Raw genomic sequence first — 20,822 nt, 5'->3', positions numbered from 1 at the left:
CAGCCTTCCCAGAAGAGTTGAAGCTGTTCTAGCTGCAAAGGGTGGACCGACGTCATATTGAACCCTATGGATTAGGAACGGGATGTCACTTAAGCTCGTATGTGAGTCAAGGCAGGTGAGCAAATACTTTTGGCAATATAGTGTACTTTATTGTATTTTGATTGGATTTTATGTGATACATTAACTTACATTCATAACCAAGTGGCTTATACTGACTTTGGAGGACCAATAAAGATTCGGAGTTTATGTGGAGGATTTTAGTGGTCCCCACTACAGATCTGGTCTTTTATAATCCCCCTTCACACACCATCCATGCAGTAAGGAATGGGGATGGCTGCAGCGTTTTCCTCATAGCCAGGGCTGCAATGTAAGGTCTTAGTTCTTAGGATGGACCAGTCAAATTACAGCCCTCATTCTGTTAGAGTTTATACTGCAAGTCTGGAAAATATCTGTTCAGATGCTTTTCAGCCAAACAGACTGAGACCACTGGCTTAAAAACCCTAAAGGACTTTCATCAGTGGTTGCAGGAAAAAGTAATTTAAATGAAATGCATACTTCTGTTTGCATATAAAATATTGAATATCATTTTCTGTCTACATCACAATAACATGGGACTTGGTGTTGTGAAGCTTTGCTTCAGCCTTCAAATCATTCCTTTTTTTTGGTAAATTGTTGTTTTATTGTTGTTTCTTTTACTGTTTCCTGAGTTTAATGTTGGATAATTTACCAAAAATAAAGTGACGTGTTGTTGTATTACAGAAAATCCCAGTTATATACGCCGATGCTTCTGATTGTAACATGTCAAATAGCCAAACAGTTTAGTGCTTATAAGTTTTAAAATTGCTTAGTGTTTTCTGATAAAATAAGGAAAACTTACTTGAATCATAATAAATGACTATATAGAATTTTTAATGAACATTTCCTGCTTCATCTCCAGAGTCTAACTCTATGTTAACTTCCGTATGTAAAATGGAGCAAAAGAGAAGCTGCAAAGTAAAGTAAAGGCTTTGATCTCAGGCACACTCAGAGCACATTTAGGTCTGAAGATGGAGGACGCAGCCACTCAATGCTTCATGGTTATGGTGGTTTACTAAGGTTTAACTGCAGACACGCCAATCTTCTGAGAGAGCCAAGAGTCGGTGCTGCATCCCTTCTTCCTCCCCTGCTCAGTCTGGCAGCTTTTGTTCTTCCTGTTCCACTCTCTCCCATCAAAGAACTCAACCTGCTTATGGGCCAAAAAAACGCTGTGTACTGTTTCTCTTGCAGTTAGAACTGATCACTCAGCTCTAGTGGTGAACCGTGACAAGCTGTGATGACAAACACTGCAGCAGAGCTGGAGAAATTGTATTTTTTCCCCACAAATAAATATCCTCCTCCTGCTCTTCACCACCGCTGCAGTCATCCCACTGCTGCTATCTTTCTCCAACTGATGGGATATGGGGGGGGGTTCACTCTAGGACCCCCCTCTGCCAGCCACCCACCCCTTCCCATCACCCCCGCTGCTTGACGGACACGCACACCTTCAATATGGGGAAAAGAGACGAACATGACAGGCATGTCGCTCTGGAGACGTAAACCCGCCGGAGACGTTGAGGCACACTCACACAGACACAGGCTCGTGAGCACATCACACACTGTGTTCATTGGGAGATATAGAGACTCAATAAGCTGTCAAATAGAGATGGGTATTAAGGAAGAGGCAGGGAACTATCTCTCTGCACTGAGCTAGCGCTTTGTGAATGACAGGCGCTGTGAGGAGAGGGCAGGGTTGCCGAGGACGGATGACACAGTCATTCGTATCTGTCAATCCGATTGAAAGAAGACGCACACAGTCCAGGGAGTTTGTTTTCATAAGGGAAGGAGGGCATTTGATAATTGCTGTCCTTGACTTCAGTAACATTAGGCTAATTGAGCTCGTCTTTGGTGTCCATCACACTCCATATATCAGAACACGTGTGTGTTTTTTTGTGTGTGTGTAGGGCCCAGCTGGACCACTGCTTGGCGGATCTCTCTCCTCCCGTTTTGGTTCTGGCAGGAATAGGCCTCCTCCTCTCTTCGTGGGACAGGTATGAGCAAGATTGCAAAAAAAAAAAAACAACCAAACAAACACATATTTAATCCTCTGGAGTGAAAGACTGCAACAAAAACCACTGACAAAACGTTGATCCTGAAGAAAAAAAGCACAAAAGGAAGCTGAAGCTCTTCACTGTCAAGCTGTCGCCACGCTCCACTTTTAGATGGAGAGGAGTTGATATTTATTTTGTATTAAAAAGAAAAGTGTTTGCATGTGCCTGTAAGTCATTGTGTGTATGTGATGATGGGATCCAGTAATTTCTTACAGTGGTGGCTTTGCCCGGGTCTGTGGGGTGGTGCTGATAAAGCCTGGTGCTGCCCTGGAGCTCTGCAGGGCTCCATCCGTTCTCAGCTCCACCCCTCTCCTGAGGTGAACTTTGATAAATCAGACAAACACATGAAGAAGACCAAGGTCAACACTTGGCATGCCAAAGGGAAGCAATGCAATTTTCAACCCATACTGTGTTACAGTTAAGTTTTTATGCAAGAAATTCTTTTTCAAAATTTAGAGGTAAATTTCAAAACTGTAGAAATATATGAAGGTAAATGTTTCAAATAAACTTGCATATAAAACACCAGCTGATGGAGACTGTCAGCATCTAATTGCTGCGGAGCTTATTTTGACTAAGGAGCGTTTTTTCAGGTTCAGATGACGAGCAGTGTGTTTTTTTGCTGGTCTGTAAGCATATTTAACAGCTTTACTGTAATGAGTTTGTGATTCAGAGGCTGGCAGCAGCTCTTTATGACTCAGTCTGCATTAGAAATCAATCATGCACCTCTTAGCTTGCTAAAATATACAAGTACCCTGTTAGCATTAATGATTATTTAATCGTTTGCCAAACAAGTGTATATTACCATTAGCATACAGTAGTTCTGTGTAGAAACAGTGATGATAGAAACTTTAAAGTGCAAAAGAATTTAAATGATTTGGTGTGTAATTGTTGGACCTCCTTTCAATACAATTATTATCAGCTCAGTCAGATTGATGGAGAGCCACAAATGTTCAATTAGATCCTAATTAGGCAAGGTCTTTGAACGGTCATTTTAACACATGGATTTGCTTTTATCAAACCACGCATCCTTTATGTTTTGAGTCTTGCAGGTTTTGCTTTCTTTCTTTTTTATATATCATAACAGCCCTAAATTTATCTCAACTCAACTTTCTGTCTAACCTGGCGGTAGCCAGATTGATCTGTGTAGAACTGAGTGGATTTCTATGTTATCAAGTCTGTCCGTGAAAAGGAGGGACGTTTAGTACAATACTTCGAGCTGACTGGATGACGTGCCAGCTAGTACCCGCCTTCCATAATACGGTTTCAGCCAATCGTCGATATGATTCATCTGCAGATTTTTGAGTGATTTCACAACTAGTGGAATAATCTGAGTAATCTCAATTTTTCTAAAGACTGGAAGAAGAAAAGCACAGACATCTTTCCCATCTACAAATGCAAAAAGTGCTTCTCTTTGCTCCTTTTTTAAACAAGAAATTGTCTCTATTTTAGCTAAAACCGAGTTAATTACGGTGTGGACAGATGAGTCCTCCAGCGTAGCCATGTTTGCAATGCTCCAGCAAGTCTTTCAAAATGGTATGGTTACTTTCGGTCAGCTTTGGACAATTTCCCCTTAGACTTTGACAACTTTTTTTTTTTTTTTTTTACAGCTTTCAGAACATTTCCAACCCATAAAGTGCAGCAGTGATCAAATGTAAACAGTTTCCCTTCCCTGCTTAACCAAATCATTCCCACAGAATGAAGCTGCTTCCACCATGTTTTACCATGAGGATAGAATTAACACTGATGTGAAGTTTTATACATCAGCCAAATGGTTAAATGTTACTCTGGTCTGATTATTACCTTCTTCATCAGGATTTCTGTGTTCCTATATTGCTTGTTGTGCCAAACTCTGTTCATTTAGCGAGTATTAATTCAACAGCCTGGATGTTGCTTTATATACAGTACTTCTGCCTCAGTCTACCTCACAAATTGATCCATTTCTGCTGCAATCATTCTTTTTTTGATGGTGCTGTTTGTTCACTAATGTTCCCAACCTCTGAGACCAACAAGATTTACATCTGAAGGCAATAGGATTTAGTTTAAAAATGTAAACAGGATGCACAATGCAGTTTATGGGGCACCGTATTTGATTATTGATTACTTGAAAATGAAAGCGAATGAAATTTCTGATTCCTGTATGATCGGTGTTCTTTCCTTTTTAGGACCTGCTGCTCAGTGTCCCGGCTGCTGACTGCAATGCTGATTTTCTACTCTTTGTTTTTTGCCTGGAGAGCTAACCTGGACATCAGCAGACCTCTGCTGCTCGGAGTGGTAGGCAGCAATAGTCACATTTCAGCCGCCTAAATGTTTGCTGATTTCTTTTAGATTAAATGCATTTGATCTTGAGTAAATATGATCTTTATATTTATGCATTAAACTTCCTGCAGGTGGAGCGCTTCTGGCTCCAGAGTGACGCTGTAGTCTGCGTGCTTGCCGGCCTTGGTTTGAGCCTCACTCACACTAAGTTGGAGAGGTGGCATGGACATGGGGGGCTGTGGAAGACCGCCGGCTGGGTTTTCACTTTAGCGCTGCTGGGACGAATGGGTCACACCAACCACAGGTAAACACAGCAGTGTTAGAATAAATAAATTTGTCATTGACTTATGAGGCAAACAAACATGTGCCTGTGCTGCCTTTAATAATACAGCAGGAATAATTAGGTTTTAATGGATGTAAAACAACAGACTGTCAAACAAACATTGTATAACTTTGAAAATTAAACAGTTAAAATTGTTGCTTGGTAGTTAAATGAGAACAGAGTCTAAGTAAAGCAATGTCAGCACTTTGAACTTTACTTTAGAGTCATCTGTCCTACAGTATTTCTGCTCTGTAGATTTGTAGTTAAACACTCCTATGTTGTTTGGGCTCAAACTCCAACTCAGTTTTGTAACCTTGCAGTTTGCAGACAATTACAGAAGTAATTTTACAACAGCAAAGATTTGTATCACAGTAGACATAATTATTATAGCTGCATTGTATTGCACTTCCACGGGCTATTGGTAATTCCAGGCTCTAATTGTGTTTTTGCAGCAGGCACTTTTTTTAATTCTGTGCAATCTTTGGCCATTTATCTCAGTTAAACGGTACTCCTGCTGCAAATGTTACAATGGAACCAAAACAAATGCACTTTTATTCACCTAGAAATTTACTGCTTTTTTTGTTTCTTGCATTTTGTTTTGTTATAACCTAGTATTTTGTTAGTATTTTACTTATAAAGTAATACATAATTAAGGAGTGGAAGTAATAGGATGCCGATTTTTGGCAAGTTAAAAAAGTAAATCTGAAACATTTAATCTAAGCTGTTTGAGCTTTTGCTATATGAAGAACAACGGTAGACAACAGAAGTTTAACCATCAAGTTTATCGAGACGTACCTAAACGACCTGCAGCAGTAATTGCAGCACAGGTGATTGTAGTAAGTGCTGAGTCATAGGGGCTGATTAAGGGTATGAATACTTTTATTGAAAACTATATGAGGAAAAAAATGAAGTAATTGTTTTCTTTTTACTTTTGCCACAAATCCCCACATAGATGCATGTTTTTTTTTCCTGAGTCAACCTAATTTGTTTCTCCTGCACCTCATCCCACAGTCCTGAACTCCACATGTCAGGTTTTTCCTTTGCTTGCATGTTAGTAAAGGCTAAAGAGAGGCACGGTTAGCATGCAGATTCCATTTGTAGGGCTCAGTCTGAGATGTTAGCTGTCCGAGAATGCAGATTACAGCAGAGGAGCGCCACAGAGTGCCAGACAGCCATCACAGAACGGCTTTGATCAGCGAGCAGAGCGTGGCCTGTGCTGTCAGGCCAATCACACCTGTCTGCCTACAATTGGATAGGCAGCAAGAGAGCTGTTTGAAGGAAAGGTGGGAGTGCGCTGATGACTTACCCTGAGAACACGCACATGAGCATACACAGCTGTATAATATATATATATATATATATAAAGGCCTCTAAGTAAAGGTAAGAGTGGTCCTATTTCTGAATGATGATGATTGAATGCATGACAAACGTTTCAGGGAGTGTGACCAGAGCGGTAACAATGTGGTGGAGCGATTCGGCAGGGAACTTTTGGCCTCCTTCCCAAAAGACTCACTCATCCTGACCAGAGGAGACCTGCCAGGAAACTCTCTGCGTTACCTGCACTACTGCCAGGACATCCGGCCTGATATCCGCCTGATTGACCAGGAGGTCAGACCCTCCATTTCTGTTGCCTCTATTCACTATCCAACTGTTCTACCTACACCAATCTAAAGCAAAGACTCAATGAAAATCATTTAGACTCTTTAAAATACCCATTTTAGTAAAACAAACCAAATGCTTTACATTTTAAATATCATAAAAATTATCTTTTAGATAAAAAGGATAATAGAATTAATATTTGATATGGTCTAGCTGATGTTGATTTACATGACTTTCTTGTTCTTTCTTTTTCCTAGATGATGACATATTCTTGGTATGTGTCCAAGCTGGGGCAGCATCTTCCTGGGGTCCATTTTCCGGGTCGCTGGTGGGACCCGGTTCAACGTGAAGAAAAGGACACCTTCAGTCTTGAGCAGTTTCTCTCCAACAACATGAAGTGAGTCTCTGAGGCGCAGGGAGGGAGCAGTGAGGAGAGGAAGGATGGTCTGAAGAGCTAAATAGGAAGATGTTAAATGGAGCAACTGTACTGGGAGGGTAACAATGGTCCAAATGAACAAGTGGGTGATCTAACGAAGGAGAGATCAGTAGGGATGGTCCACACAGCGGTGAGTGCAGGGAGAAGATAAGCCCACTGAATTGTTGAGGCTGTAAAAGAGTTTGATGAACCACAAAAGTCAGCTAATCTACTGGATTTGGTTAAATGGTCTCTGGTGGACTCAACGCTGCTCCCTGTTCTCGTGTCTGCTCCCCCAGAAGGATCCAAGACCCTGCAACTGCTTTGTGGCTGGCTAATACCAACACCACCAGGGGGCAGTGTTTGACAGGCCAAAATGATTTCCTCTCTGTGGGGTAGTACTGACCTCTGGGATTACCCCTGGGGTTGGTGAGCTGCACAGGGATATAACTACCCAGAAGGTGTTTGGAGGAAATGCTTGTATGTTTATTGTTTCCTATCATAAATCACCTGATTTTACCCCATAGGAGGGACATATTTGCCTGCATTGGACTGACGGATGGAGATCCCAGCTGGGAGCATAGCTTCTCTCGTTGGCCTCTGGGTGTGTGTGACTACCTGGTCCCGGCTCACAGGCAGTTTCACCCAGAACGGTGGGCTGAGCGCACCCGCAGCATCTATAACTGGAGCGAGCCACACAACAGGTGACTGCTTAAAAACAGAAAGCCATGATCACTATAGTGGAGTGTCATAACCTGTCAAAAAACCGCCGTTTCACATGGTACTGTATTTACAGAAAGAAAAAGTGAAACTTCTTTAGCAGATTATAGGTGCTTTTATTTGTAACAAACAGCAACTGATGAATGAATATAACATGTTTAATAATAGAGTTACAGTAATGCTGTGTGAAACTTATTTACTTTTAATTTAAATTTTATTAGATAAATCTATAAACTTAACGGTTTTATTTCATCCTGTTTTAATCTGAATATCAGTAAAAGGTTAATTCGAGTAAATATAAAAGAGTTAAACTCGTGTATATGCAAGAATCACATAGGGTGAAAATGTTTAGATATATTCACATTAATATAGAATAAAAAATAATATATTTATTTATAAATCTATGTTATAGGATGAATTAAACTTTCTTACTTAGACTCTTAGGAGAGTAAGGTTCAGCAGACAGTTACTGACATTCTCTAAAACATAGATTAGCCATAAAAAGTCACTGCTAAAGAAGTTGTCGCCTCATAAAGTCTTATATCAAAGTATCTTAATGGAAAGTTGAGTTTAAGCTTTATTAAAAAAAAGGATATCTACACCCTTGAGAGGTTCATAAAACACAAATGAAAGTGTTGGGGAAGATTGATGAGGTCTGGACTGAAGCTGGAGTAAATTTTTCAAGAGCTAAAGAAATCTCTAAGGTATGAGATGCCATGTTCCCTATTAGGGCTGCAACTAACCATTATTTAGCACATTGATTAATCTGTTGATAATGTTTTTGATTAGTCGATTAACAATCGGATAATCAAAGGTCCCATAAAGAAGACTTTTAACGAAATTAAACTGGGTGAAACTAAAACTTTTCCACTTGAGGAGTTCCTGATAAAACATATTGACAGACAAAAAAGTTTTTTTGTCATAAATGCAAAATATTTATTTTATTTTTTCCAATTTTGTTATAACTGCTGCTCAAGGTGGGTCGCTCTGGGAGCTAAAGACACGTTTTAGAGTCTCTACACTCCAGTTACGTTTAATCGATTAGTAGATTAGTTGATGATTATTTTAATAATCAATTAATCCAATAAATTGTTTCAGCCCCATTCCTTGTGTTAAAGCATAGCTTAAGAAAACTTCAGAAAAAGTCTTCACTGGACTGAGAAAGAGGAGGACAGCACTGCATCATTTAAGCGATTTTTAAACATTAGGATTGATAAAACTTTATTTCCATGAATCCATTGTATGCAGGGACATCAGTCCATTCCTGTGTCCTTTTTGCGTTTGTATATAAACAAAAGACAAATCTCGCAACATAAATCCACTCGCTCCTTTTCGTCTCTGTGGTCTCCCTTCCTCAGACTCCAACTGTTTCTCTCCATTGAGTTCATCCGCTGCTCTCCCTGCTGCAGTCCTCCTCTTTGTGAATTCAACCAGAGCAAGACATTAGGCCCTCAGCCATTTGAAATGAGACTGAAGATGAAAAATAATGAGTTTCTTATTGCATTTTGTCAATAAGTGTGTCAAAACTGGAATTAGTCAAAGCTCCATATTCTGCTGCTGTTGCCAGCAGCCTTTCTTTCACTTAGATATCCACGGCTGAATACTGTGACATTATTTCCTGCGCCCTTACGACAAGCGTGTCCGCAGATGGCCACGAGCCAAATATTAGCCGAGAGACCTTGCTGCTAAAATATTCTTTTGAAGAAGGGGTCAAGCTTTTGCACTCGGGAAAGCGAAGAAAGGCAGATGTGGTTTAACTGCATGTCTAATGTGTTAGCTGGTATTGTTGCTCACTCATTTCATGTTGATGCATGATTTAAACCTGCAAAGTTATCATTTATAGTGACAGGAATTATGCATAAAGGCATGCCTGAAGCTGCTTTGAATAAAGTGTTTTTTTTTTTCTTCTTTTTTTTTTGCTTGACTTTGAACAGTTTTCATCCTGCATCTTGGGAGCGAGTTGCTAACGAGGAGATGTGGCAAGCGAGGTATGTTAAAACATTTCACAGAATATATGGATGTCCCTGTATGGTGCACATAAAAAGCTGCGTCACTATGCACCCTGTGCACCGGGAACATCTCCATAAACCAGTCTGGTGTGGTAGAGCATCTGCATGTACATTCTGTTCGGTGGCTGCATCTACATAAGTCACTCTATCGTAGTGGTGCGTTTGAGAGTGTGGATCTGCATGACTCATCCATCCAGCACTTAGCCCTGAGCCTGTGTGCTTTGTTTCAGGATGAAGACAGCTTTCTTTCTGTTTGACCTGGCAGAGAGGACGCAGGGAGAGCAGAAAGCGCGTCTCTTTGAGCTTTCTTACACTGTAAGCCTTAACCTAATTAAACGTGTATCAGACAGATGCCCACACTCAAATACTGTTTCCATTTGTTTGACACTCTGTTATATACAGCTCTATACAGAAATTGTCGGGGCCCACTCAGACTACCCTCCAAACTGGGACAAGAACCTTGCTCTGGCGTGCGAGAGGCTGCTCCGCTCAGGTCACCGGGGCTACAGTCCGGACCAACTGCTGACCTGCAGCATTCATCACTTCAGTCTTTACCTGCAAAAGGATCCCACTGATCCCCAGGCGGACGCCATACGCTCAGCCGTGTCCCACCTGCTCAAGGAGAGAGACAGACTACGCCACATCCAGAAGAAAACTCCATGAGTGAATTCTTGAAAGCGGCATGGAATGAAACACCAAGAACTTGCTCTGAACCGACCAGTGCTCAATTGTGCCGTTGAAAAGACTTCAAACTATCCTTCCTTTAATATTTTGATACATGCTGTCTTTTTACTTTACATTAAATGTTTATTTTTTGTCACAAAGGCTTTTCATTGTTCTGTTTTTTTTATGTGTTCTTCAAAAAAAAAAATGATGATGCATTTTTACTGACAACCCTTTAAAAAAAAAAACATGCCTTAGTCGAACTATTTCACAATATAACCACAACATCTAGATGTTCCCTTTGGATTCATTAAGAAAAACAAACACATAGTCTTGTGTTATTAATAATTAAAAATGAATTTCTAAAATCTCTCATTAATAATATTCTGGAAAGTCTGTTTTGCATCTGTGCTCAATAATGTCCATATGGCCTTATTAAGTCTGACTAGCTTTCCTATCCTCGCTGAAGATCATACCCACAACATGACACTGCCATTAGGCAAGGCAAGCTAATCTGTGTAACACATTTCTTCAAGAAAGTTTTAAGTGGTTTAAACTTTAAAACAGTAAATAATAGGAAAACAAAAAATTGTAAAAGGTATAAAAGAAAATGAAAGGTTGCACTACAGACTTATGGTTGATGGTTTAGTTGACAGTTTAAATTGAGGATTTGAAAGTCATGATTTAAAGAAACTCAGGAATTTTTGCAGTATTCTGTTATTTTTCTCTCCAGATTAGTACGAGATGAAAACTGAAAGCTGGTTCTGCATTTTTGCGCCGGGTCTGTAGAGTAGCCTTGAGCCAGAAGACCTGAGAGGTCTGATTGATGGGCTTAGTTAAGACTAACAGAACTATGTTAAACTCTGAGAGCCACAGTAAGGACTCTAGATATTGGATGATGTGCCTGCCTTAGTTTTAGTGAGAATGCAGGTCTGTTGAACTATTTAGTCCAACCGATGAAGACATTGTTGCATTTATTAACTAAAGATAATTGCATGGGTTAGTTGTCCCTATACGGACATTAGTCTGAGATGTTACTCCTAAAATGTTTGTGGGTGATAGAAGGCCAACAGTCTTTACGTGCCTTTGAAGGTCTACATTCATCACGTGACTAGTGGGTTCATGGTTTTTAGGGACTTGGATAATTGTTAAAGGCATTATCAACACAGCAAGAGGACTCTACAGACTTAGCCATATCCAAGTTCAGAAAATTTTCATATTTCTGTCTCACATGGCTGGTGTCTTTGTGCCAAGTTTCTTCCAGCAGAGCGTTGGATCTCTGCAGCTCCTCCATAGCTACCATTGGCTACTTGGTGCCTGTTTACTCTACTGCATGGTGCTGTGTGTTTTACTAAGGTTCTCTTATTAACCTCTGAAGCCTTTACAGAACAGCTGTCTTTGCAGTGAAGAGGCGGACTCATTTTACTAACTACCTTCTGGAGATGTGCAGGCTCATTCCTTAAAGAACAACAAGAAGGCTTATTTTCTGTGCATTTTTAAAATAGGAACATATTCAATTTTAACGTAATTTCAATAGGGGACCCTAGTTCCCGATTAAATTTGGAAAGCTCTAGATAAAAAAAAATACAAAAAAAGCAATAAACAATTGATATCAATAAGGAACTGATGAAGAGTGACTCTATTCTTGGTAGGTGGGGTAAATCTGCACCAAAGTGCTGCAACAATAAAACAGACTGAGCTTTTCTCCTGCAGCACCTTTGCTTTTCACATTAAGTTCTAAGTAAGAAATGGACCGAAGAGAAATGCTGATGGATGAAAACTTGTCCCTATTTCTTAAATAGAGCTTCAGAGGAAACAACAACTAACAGTCTCATTTCTGACCAACATGTGAGCCAAAAGCCAAAATTATGGTGTTTTTTTTTAAATATATTTTTAGCTACTCTGTCTTTTTCCTCTGCTGGTCTGCTGTTTGAGCTTTTAATGTGGAGATTATATTACCACGGCTTCTGATCTAGTTTCTTTTACTCACATTAGGATGCCAGGGCCGAGATTGAGGGAAACCCAATTTAAGGGGCAGAAATGGAGGATTAAATGTCTGTTTAATCTGGGGCAGACTTACACTGCCATGCCATGCAGTCTTCAGTACACATTGCAAGCCATAAACACGACCCCTCTATCCCTCCATCACTTTGTCTTCGATGGCCATTTAAATGTTTAAAACTAATGGATTCAATAAGTGTTTTTTTTTTCCTCTTTTCCTTCCTAACAAGGGAGTCATAATCCCTTCTGGATTTAAATGAAATATGAAATGTCACAATGCCAGAGACCCTTTTAGAGGTGTGGTTCTGTGTGCATGCATGTTGGTATTTGTGTGTACACATGGTTAAATCCACACTCAAGCTTTTCCTGCTGCCAGAGATGCACGTAAACAAATTTGATGAACAGATTGGTGCAACGCAAAACAGTATGTTTTGATCATTAGTGAGGTTCTCTCATTTTAACTCCGGGGGGCATGCATCGACAGTCAGACCCCAACTTGTATTCAGTCACAGAGAGAAAATGATGGAAAGCAAATCCAAATTATGTGTGCCTTCCCAAACTTCTTTTTCTTTTTTTGTAAATCTGACCTGCAGATACAGATTTCAGCTAACTGTTCTCTCTGAAAGAACTGTAATAAAAAAAAAGACATATAAACAGCATGATTTTTTTCCCCCCAGCCTTCCGACTTTAAAAAGTTATCGGTTGTAATGCAACCAAGGCTATACCGTAACACTGTAAAAGAGCAGATTTAAAAAAATATATATTTTTGCAGCCTTTACATTTTAGAATAAACTCATATAGAAGTAGACACTTCAGAGGGAATTTTAGTAAGTCTGCCATGTTGATAGTGGAACGTTTGCCTTAAAACTCACTACAAGTATGGATGGGAACAGTTTTTTATTTAATAAAGATAACTCAAGTTTTCTTTTAGCTAATTTTTATTATTCTCTTTTTTTTTTAGCCAGTTTCCACTGTCTTTTGTGTGGTAAATGTATTTACTCCAGCAAACCCTATTAAAATGATAGTATTACATCCCAAATAACCTGGCAGTCACTGATTCATTTAAGTCAAGGCAAACGAGGTAATGAACCATATATTCATATGTCTACAGAAGCCTCCAGCTGGGATTCAAACCCAGGACTCTCCACCTCCTGCACAGTGCAATCCATCTCTTTTTAATCTATTTTAATCTTAAACGATAAAAGGATATGAAAACTAATCATGGTTTTTTAGATATATATAATTTTGCTGAATTAATATAGTTAAAGCCAATGATAATAACAAATACTATGACCTTTAATGTTATTTAATTTAGTTTTAGTTAGTAAAACATATCAAATTTTCCCTGGACAGACATCTATGGCGACCTCTGTATATTTTACGCCACTACCACTTACTCTGTTTGCCTTCCTGTTACCTGCAGAAGTGTTGCTCTTTCATTTCCTTCAGTCTGAAGGTAGAGCAGACTCACTTGCTTAAAACATGATGGCTTCCTTTGAAGTTGCTGGTTACACTACTGCTCTTCAACAGCCTTTCCTTTAAGATGCCTCAGTAACATGAAAATGGCATCTCGACGTGATCCCAGGATCTTTGCTTCAGTCACACATTTTTTTTAAATGTTTGTGTTTATTCCTAGCGGCGTGCAAATAAAATTTGTCATCTACATATTATTTTATTTCTTTCCCTACAAGATATTTGTGATGCTGTTGAAGAGGCTTGCTGTTGGAGATACAACTGGATGGGAGAGAACAGCAGGTAGGAGAGTGGTTTTCACAAGATGTAATCTGCCTTTCCCATTGCTGGCCTTTTTAGTGGCTGTGAAGTGATTGGATGATGAGATTTGACCAGCAGTTGCAAAAATGGTTTGGTGCTTCAAAAGGCTGTCTAAAAATTTAAATGTTTTAATAGGCTGTTTGTGCTGTTCCTGTTTTCTTATATTCTTTAAAAACGTCTGATTTGATCCTAGAAGAAAAAAAGTATAACATTATATTTTATACCTTCTTCTGTTACAGCCAGGCTCCCCTGCGTCTCCTTTCCTCTCACTAGTCTGTTCTCCCCTTCTCCCCTGTTTTTGAGAGTCACTTGCCCACCCTAAATCAGCAAGCTGCCGAGGATTGTGGGAACCCGTGGAATCGCTGTGACCAGGGATGCAGGCAGGGAGCCACGGCAATGCTGGAATGTGGGGCGTCTGAGGAGATAAGAGCTGCAAGCCCGAGCCAAGGAGGGAACAGGGGTGCAGTGAGCATGGTGGAGAGAAGTGGTGGTGGGGGGTTTGAACGGCAGAGTGAGGAGGGTGAGACGGGAACAGGGGCGGCTGCATGCCGGTGAATGGGGAGACAGAAACACAACGCCATAAACAGCCAGAGTGTATGAGTGAAACGAAGAAAGAGGAGGGGGCACGCTGGAGATGGGAAGCCAGCCTTATTCCTCTTTGCATTTCATTTACATCCTTGGCCGTATCGACCAATCGGATTGGGAGCAAAGCCCAGGGCTTAGGAGGGGAATAAAAAGACAAAATGCCTTTGCTGCTCTCATCCCTCCCTGATAATACCCCTTCTGTTTTTCTTTTCTCCTTTTCTCTCGTCTATAAGTAGATACTGTCCGAAATGCCAGCAGAAAAGCGACACCTCCGCTTGCTGTGTATCTCAGATAGACCGAGCGGGAGCAGGGGCTGAAAAGACAGCTTTAGCGACTGGGCCTATCTCCACTCCTCTCCCTGGCTGGGCTGGATGGAAACTCGGAGTGGAGAGAGGCGGAGGGCCTGGGTGTGTTGGTTAGTGCTTGGGAAAAGAATAGAGGGTGTGAGAGGCATGATATACTAAGCTGGCAACAGATTTCACAGAATCTTACACTTTGAAAAACTTTGCCTCAAGATCCCTTTTCTAAGCATGTGAAACCTGTTTCAAGGATGTTTACCAGGTACCACCCATCTTTGTGAAGGTTGCAAATTAGTTCTGCTGAACTTTACATATTTTTAGCTAAAGGTTGCTCACTGTTATTCTACTCTTTTGCACAAAATTGCAGGATTTTCTAAAACCTGGTTCTCAGGTTGAATGAAGGGTTTTCTTACTCAGCTTATCAACGTGTATTGGGTAGAATTAGGCTTATTAACATCAGCCTGTGCTGTCTTGATTGACTTGTCTCAAGTTTCAGTTTGCTGTTACTCTCCAGTTGCATGCCGTTGTTTGTGTTGATGATGGTCTTTGTATACCAGGCCCGGTATGTGTTCAGGTTTATTTATACAGGTGTTTGCAGGGCTCTTCATTGTGTGTCCTTGTTTGTATGGGTTACTTTAGGCTTGTCAAGTGTTTCTTTTTTCAGTTGTAAATCCCCTTTTAGAAGTATTTATACCTGAGTTTCGTTGCAAACTATTCCAAAATCCATCCATCCATCCATCCATCCATCCATCCATGGGAAAACCAAATGGCGGGGTACAACCTGGACATGTCGTCAGTCTGTAAAACAATTAACCTCTTTTTTTACACTGAAAAAAATCCGATTTGAGCATTTTTATCCAATCTTCCTAAATCAATATTTTGTAAAACCATGCTTTGCTCTAATTACAGCCACAAGTCTTTTTGGGGTGCATGTATACAGCATTGATGCTCAAGTCAAATCTTGCAGAACAACAATCCTCTAACTTTTAACACTGACTTTTTTCAGCACGCCTTCACCAAATATTTAGTTGGAGCAGGGATGTCGCTTAGCTCTGCTGAGTCCTTATAATGAGCCATTCATTAAGTTCTGGTTGTGTAGGAGAAAATGGTGCAGCTCAAATTGTAGGATTGTAGCTTTTGAAGCCTGGAGTTGGGCATCCAACCTTTTTTTTTTCGTTTTGCCACAGATTCCTCATTGGATTTTTGGGGTGGATTTGACTGGACCATTCATACATAAACATAAACTGCTCTGGCTCTATGTTAGGAGTTTTAGTTTTGTTGGAAGTTAAGTCTTTGCTGAAGACTGAAAGTTTTTTTTACAGCTCTGTCTTTAGTACCATCAATCTCCGTTATTTTTGACAGACATTCCTGTTCTTTCTGAAAAAGGATGAACGCTTTTAAAAACTCTCTTTGACTATCTTGGTCATTTTTCTGTGGACCAGAAGCCTTATCCATGTTCTGCTCTATGGAAAACCTTTCAGATACTAGTAGAGTCTGTTACCTACCTACACTCGACGCTCTGAAGTGATAAGGTCACCTTAGGACCCCTCCACCTTCACAGCTTTCTCATCTCTCTCAGCTCACAGAGCCTCTCCCCTATAATAAATCAAACCAAACAACTCAGGTTGATGTCTGAAGGATTAGAGGTCAGGGGGTTGGGGAATGCCACATCTAGTTTCTTCCAGAATCATTCTTCAACCGTGTGGTAATCTCTGGCCCCCGGCCTCGCATACCTCCACTGGTGTCCCTCACTGGGAGGTGGCATTGCCATGCAGGTCCTCCTGCTGGGTGAGAGGAGCTGACATAAGGGAGAGGTGTGACGGCGTGAGAGAGGAGTGTCCTTTATGTCCTTTATTCTCACCCCGATGCGTGCAAATGCATCTCATCCACAACGTTTTAGTTTCGAGTTTCTCCCTCCAAGTGTACTGTGTTGTGTACTTTGAGAACACATCCGTAAAGTTGGTTTAATCTGCCAATTTTTAAATGTGAAATAACTTTGACTTCTTCATGGCAAACCGAATATTATCCGCAAGTTCCTGCTGTTATCTTGTGTACACACATTTGTTTATTTGATGCAGCCCCTCTCCGCTACAGCCCTTTTGTATATCAAAGACAGCGGTGCGGAGCGTAATTGAAAATGGCTACCGTGGAGAAAGGTCTCTCTCTGCTTTGACTGAGGAGAGGAAGAAAAAAAAAATTCTCCGCTTTCCTCATATCTGTTTAAATAATTGAGGAGTAAACTGACAAATTAGACACCTTTAAAGAAACCCTTGGGGTCTCTCTGGGGTCTTCCACTTTTCCTTGTACAAGAGAGCGCCACTAGGCAACGGATAATATCTTGTGTGCTTTGAGAAGGGAGGGGTGATGTACTGCAGTGGGCCAGGAGGGGTTTCGCCAATCAAGCAGGCCACACTTCCTCCCCCAGGTTCTAATTTTGTGCCACATTAAAGAGCTCGGCCTCCATTTAGGACACAGAGAGACATTTTCATAATTTGCCGGGTGTCTCGGCTAGCTCGAGGTGCCTCTGCCCTCCTTTTCTCACTCTGTATCTGAATGAGGGGCCTGAGGAGGAAGAGGGGAAATTCATTCGTTTCCTTTCAACCAACCAGCATCAGTTCTGCATAATGTTGCTGCTAGGTGTGTGCACAAGCTAATATTTATCTCTTTATTAGCTCCCCATTAGATCTGAATATTATATGCTGTATGAAGCCAACAGAACTTTAAGAAGTCATGTTTTTAATTCAATTATCCATCATTAGCAGTTAGTTGGTTTGTGCAAAGGGGAAATAAACATTAAAATCAGATTTTCTCTTCATTTTTTGATTATAAATTGTCTTGGTTGATCAACCCACTTGCATTATATCTGTAGATTCTTATTAAAACATCTTAAGTAATTTCTCTGTTTTCCCTTTCTGCTACAAAATCTTCCAAGATCATATCTGTTTTTTCTTTTGAGTGATTTGCAGTCGGGTCTTCTCCTCCCAATGGCATTCAGAGAGTTCGTTTTTGGTTTATCTTACATAACATATTTGTCTGTTTGCTTTTACATGTAACATAACTTTAATGTATATGAAGAACATCCTATTCTTCATCTACAAGATCCAATTTGTTGATTGACATCTGTTACCAGCAGTAGCAACTTTATCTATTCTGTAATTATCCAAAGTGATTTGAATATCTTTCACTCTAATGCATCCCCAGGTTGTTCTATAAGTTAAAGTCAGGAGTCTGTGCAGGCTGATTAGGTTCCTCCAATAACTGTAAACACATTTAGCACCTGAATTCATTAAAATTTTAATAATTAATGGTGGAAAAGGGACAATCGTATAATCTTTTAGGTTTTGCACGGTTTGCATCAAGACACACCATTCTGCATGTAAAATGAAATACTTTTAAACTCTTCTTTAGAAGTGGAGTTTTGTGCAGTATGTAGAGTATGCATAAGGGCTCTACAGAGGAATAAGTGTTCTTTTCACTTCAGGATTAAGATTTACACATCTCTTGTTGATTCAAAAGGAAAAACAAGGAATATTTGTACAGAATCTGTCATGGTTTCTGCACATATTTTTATTTTTTTTTTCTCGTTTTACTTGTTGTAAAGAACATAGATAGAGCTTTACGAAGGTTAGAAAGCCTCTTGGACCTGACTTGATGAGCCCTGCTTCATAAAACTGGCAGCTAATTTCATAGCAGAACCACTGTCATATTGTTTCAATCTTTCAATTGAAAACAATGACACCCCATCTATTTGGAAATCTGATTTAGTCCTCCTTTTATCAAAAGCAGATCCATCAGTTCTTACCAATAATGGTAATCCTAATAATAATGGTAATCCTAATAAGACATCTTTTACTTTTGGAGGGAAAAAGTGCCTTGTCTCTGCCACATTTTCATCGGTCTTAGATTATGATGACCTTTTTTTATATAATTTTTATACAATTAAATCTTAAAATGTTGGACTCTGTTTACCATGCTTTGTAGAGATTCATTAGAAACTTTAGAGCCGTGACCTGTACCTCTCAATGAGGAGGCAGTGCCATTGGTGCAAAGCCCTACTTGAATAAACTGCTTCTTTCAACTAAGGAAAATCTCTAAACTCAGGAATATGGTCTCAATGAATGATCTGGAACTTATAATTCATGCTTTTATGTCTTTGTGTTTAGATTATTGTATTAGGTTGTTTTTATGTCTAAACAAGAAGCAGCTCTCTCGACTGCAGTTAGTGTAAAACTCTGCAGCGAGAAATCTGACCCGTACAAATAGGAGGACTCACATATTCCTGATTCTAAAAGAACTTCATTGGCTGCCAGTGTCTTATAGCATCATGTTTAAAACTTTAGTTTTGTCTTTCGGAGCCTTACATGGCCAGGCTCCTTCTTACATCAGTGATCTCATCCAGCCTTACACCCGTTCATGGTCTCTGAGGTCTGCAGATCAGAATCTGTTGAAGGTTCTACAGACTCTATATCAAACTAGAGGTGACCGTCCCTTTCAGGTTGTTGCTCCCAGGGTTTGGAATGATCTTCATCCTGCATTGCGCTCTATTGAATCTGTTGTCACCTTAAAAAGCTTACTTAAGACCCATTTATTTGTACAGGCTTTTAATTAACTACCTTTTGGCCTGCTATGATTTCTTATTGTCTTGGCCTTTTATGTTGTATGTTTTCTGATGATTTTAAACTGTGTTGTTAAGCACTTTGAGGCGTTGGTCTTTGAAAGGTGCTATGTAAATATAGCTTGCTTTCTTACTTACTATTACTGCCCTCTTACATTTGTTCATTACTTACGCATAGAAGCATGGCCTCTGAGATTCCATGATCAGCTGATGCTCACTGTTCCTCTTGCCTGCATAGAGCTAGGAAAGAAAGCCTTCATCTGCACAGCTCCATGTGCATGAAATGTTCTACAAAGAGACTGGTAATGACTGACTTATTTATCCTTAAGTGGTTTTAAATTTAAAATGAGAGATTTTGAGACAGCTTCAGTTTTCTTTACTTGTTTTACTTGAAATGCTTTTTTAATGTACCTGTCATTTTAATGTAATGTAAATGTCTTTCTTTTCAATGTGTAACTTTGCTGCCTGTTGGCCAGGACACTCTTGAAAAAGAGGTTTTTAATGTCAGTGGAATTTTTCTTCCTGATTAAATAAAGGTTAAAATATTTAGAAGTTGAGGAAAGTAACAATAACCAATTCTATCGGGATGTTTTGCAGCAAGGCAGTTTGGAAAGAGCTTTTTACTTTTACACATCATAACAAGCAATACTTTGGTCATGAGAACCCTGTTTATAGGCCATCAGTTAGGATCTAATCAGGTTATCTTAATTTCCACTAACAGACAGCTGTTTGCTTTTGGAAAAGTGTCATATTTAGCTCATTTTCTTAGTTTTCCTGTTACCGTAGTTTTCTTCATACATGCAATACTTACTCTTCATGTCATTCTACATTATCACAATTAACTTTATTTACAGTCTAATTTCTTTCTGTGTGTGGATTTTTTCCCCCAAACTCCATTCCAATAGCCCTATTAGAGATTAAGAAAAACAATAACATGTTTTATGCTTATATGCTTTAGTTCCCCATTAAGATCAGCTGTTGAGATTATTTGCCATGTCTGGATAGAGTTGCTTCCTGTTATGCTAACACTATATTCAGGCTCTTCTAGCTTCTGTATGGTTCGTATGTGATTGGTCACATAATTCAGTCTCAGGGGGCATTCCTTCGCTGACAGACAAGCTAATCTAAAATCCCCCCAATTTACAAATGAAAATCCTACCATCCAATTGAGCTAATAGAGGGACTTGAATGGGATAATAAGATGTGGTGTAATACTGTGTAAAAAGCCTGTAATGTTGTGTTGGTGTAAGAGCCTGTGTGACTGGATGTTTGACTGTTTGCAGCGATTATGGAGGCCTGCGGGCCTGGCGGCGACTCCATGGCTGGGACAGCGAGCTTGCTCCCTGGGCATGGAGATATGCCTGTCTGCCCCCTTCTGCTGCCGGAGCTACGGGGGAGCAGGAAGTCAGGAGGGAGAACTCTCCCTGTGAGCGCCCGTC

The 20,822-nt window shown here is 40.0% G+C and overlaps 1 protein-coding gene across 3 annotated transcripts in view; it reads left to right on the top strand.

The window, feature by feature from the left end:
* tmem260 (transmembrane protein 260) overlaps window positions 1-10,252 on the top strand; it is a 34,514-nt gene extending 24,262 nt beyond the window's left edge. For all 3 annotated transcript variants that reach the window (XM_015376121.1, XM_015376120.1, XM_015376122.1), the window contains 9 exons: window positions 1,980-2,066; window positions 4,289-4,397; window positions 4,514-4,686; window positions 6,141-6,312; window positions 6,561-6,700; window positions 7,246-7,422; window positions 9,373-9,426; window positions 9,678-9,762; window positions 9,850-10,252. In XM_015376121.1, coding sequence (XP_015231607.1) covers window positions 1,980-2,066; window positions 4,289-4,397; window positions 4,514-4,686; window positions 6,141-6,312; window positions 6,561-6,700; window positions 7,246-7,422; window positions 9,373-9,426; window positions 9,678-9,762; window positions 9,850-10,110 — 1,258 coding nt within the window. In that variant the 3' untranslated portion in view covers window positions 10,111-10,252. The remainder of the gene's footprint in view (window positions 1-1,979; window positions 2,067-4,288; window positions 4,398-4,513; window positions 4,687-6,140; window positions 6,313-6,560; window positions 6,701-7,245; window positions 7,423-9,372; window positions 9,427-9,677; window positions 9,763-9,849) is intronic.
* Window positions 10,253-20,822: the final 10,570 nt, after the last annotated feature.

Source organism: Cyprinodon variegatus, unplaced genomic scaffold (assembly GCF_000732505.1).
Source record: "Cyprinodon variegatus isolate N-32 unplaced genomic scaffold, C_variegatus-1.0 Scaffold129, whole genome shotgun sequence".
NCBI classification, from domain to species: domain Eukaryota; kingdom Metazoa; phylum Chordata; class Actinopteri; order Cyprinodontiformes; family Cyprinodontidae; genus Cyprinodon; species Cyprinodon variegatus.
This window is presented reverse-complemented; position numbering and strand designations above follow the sequence as displayed.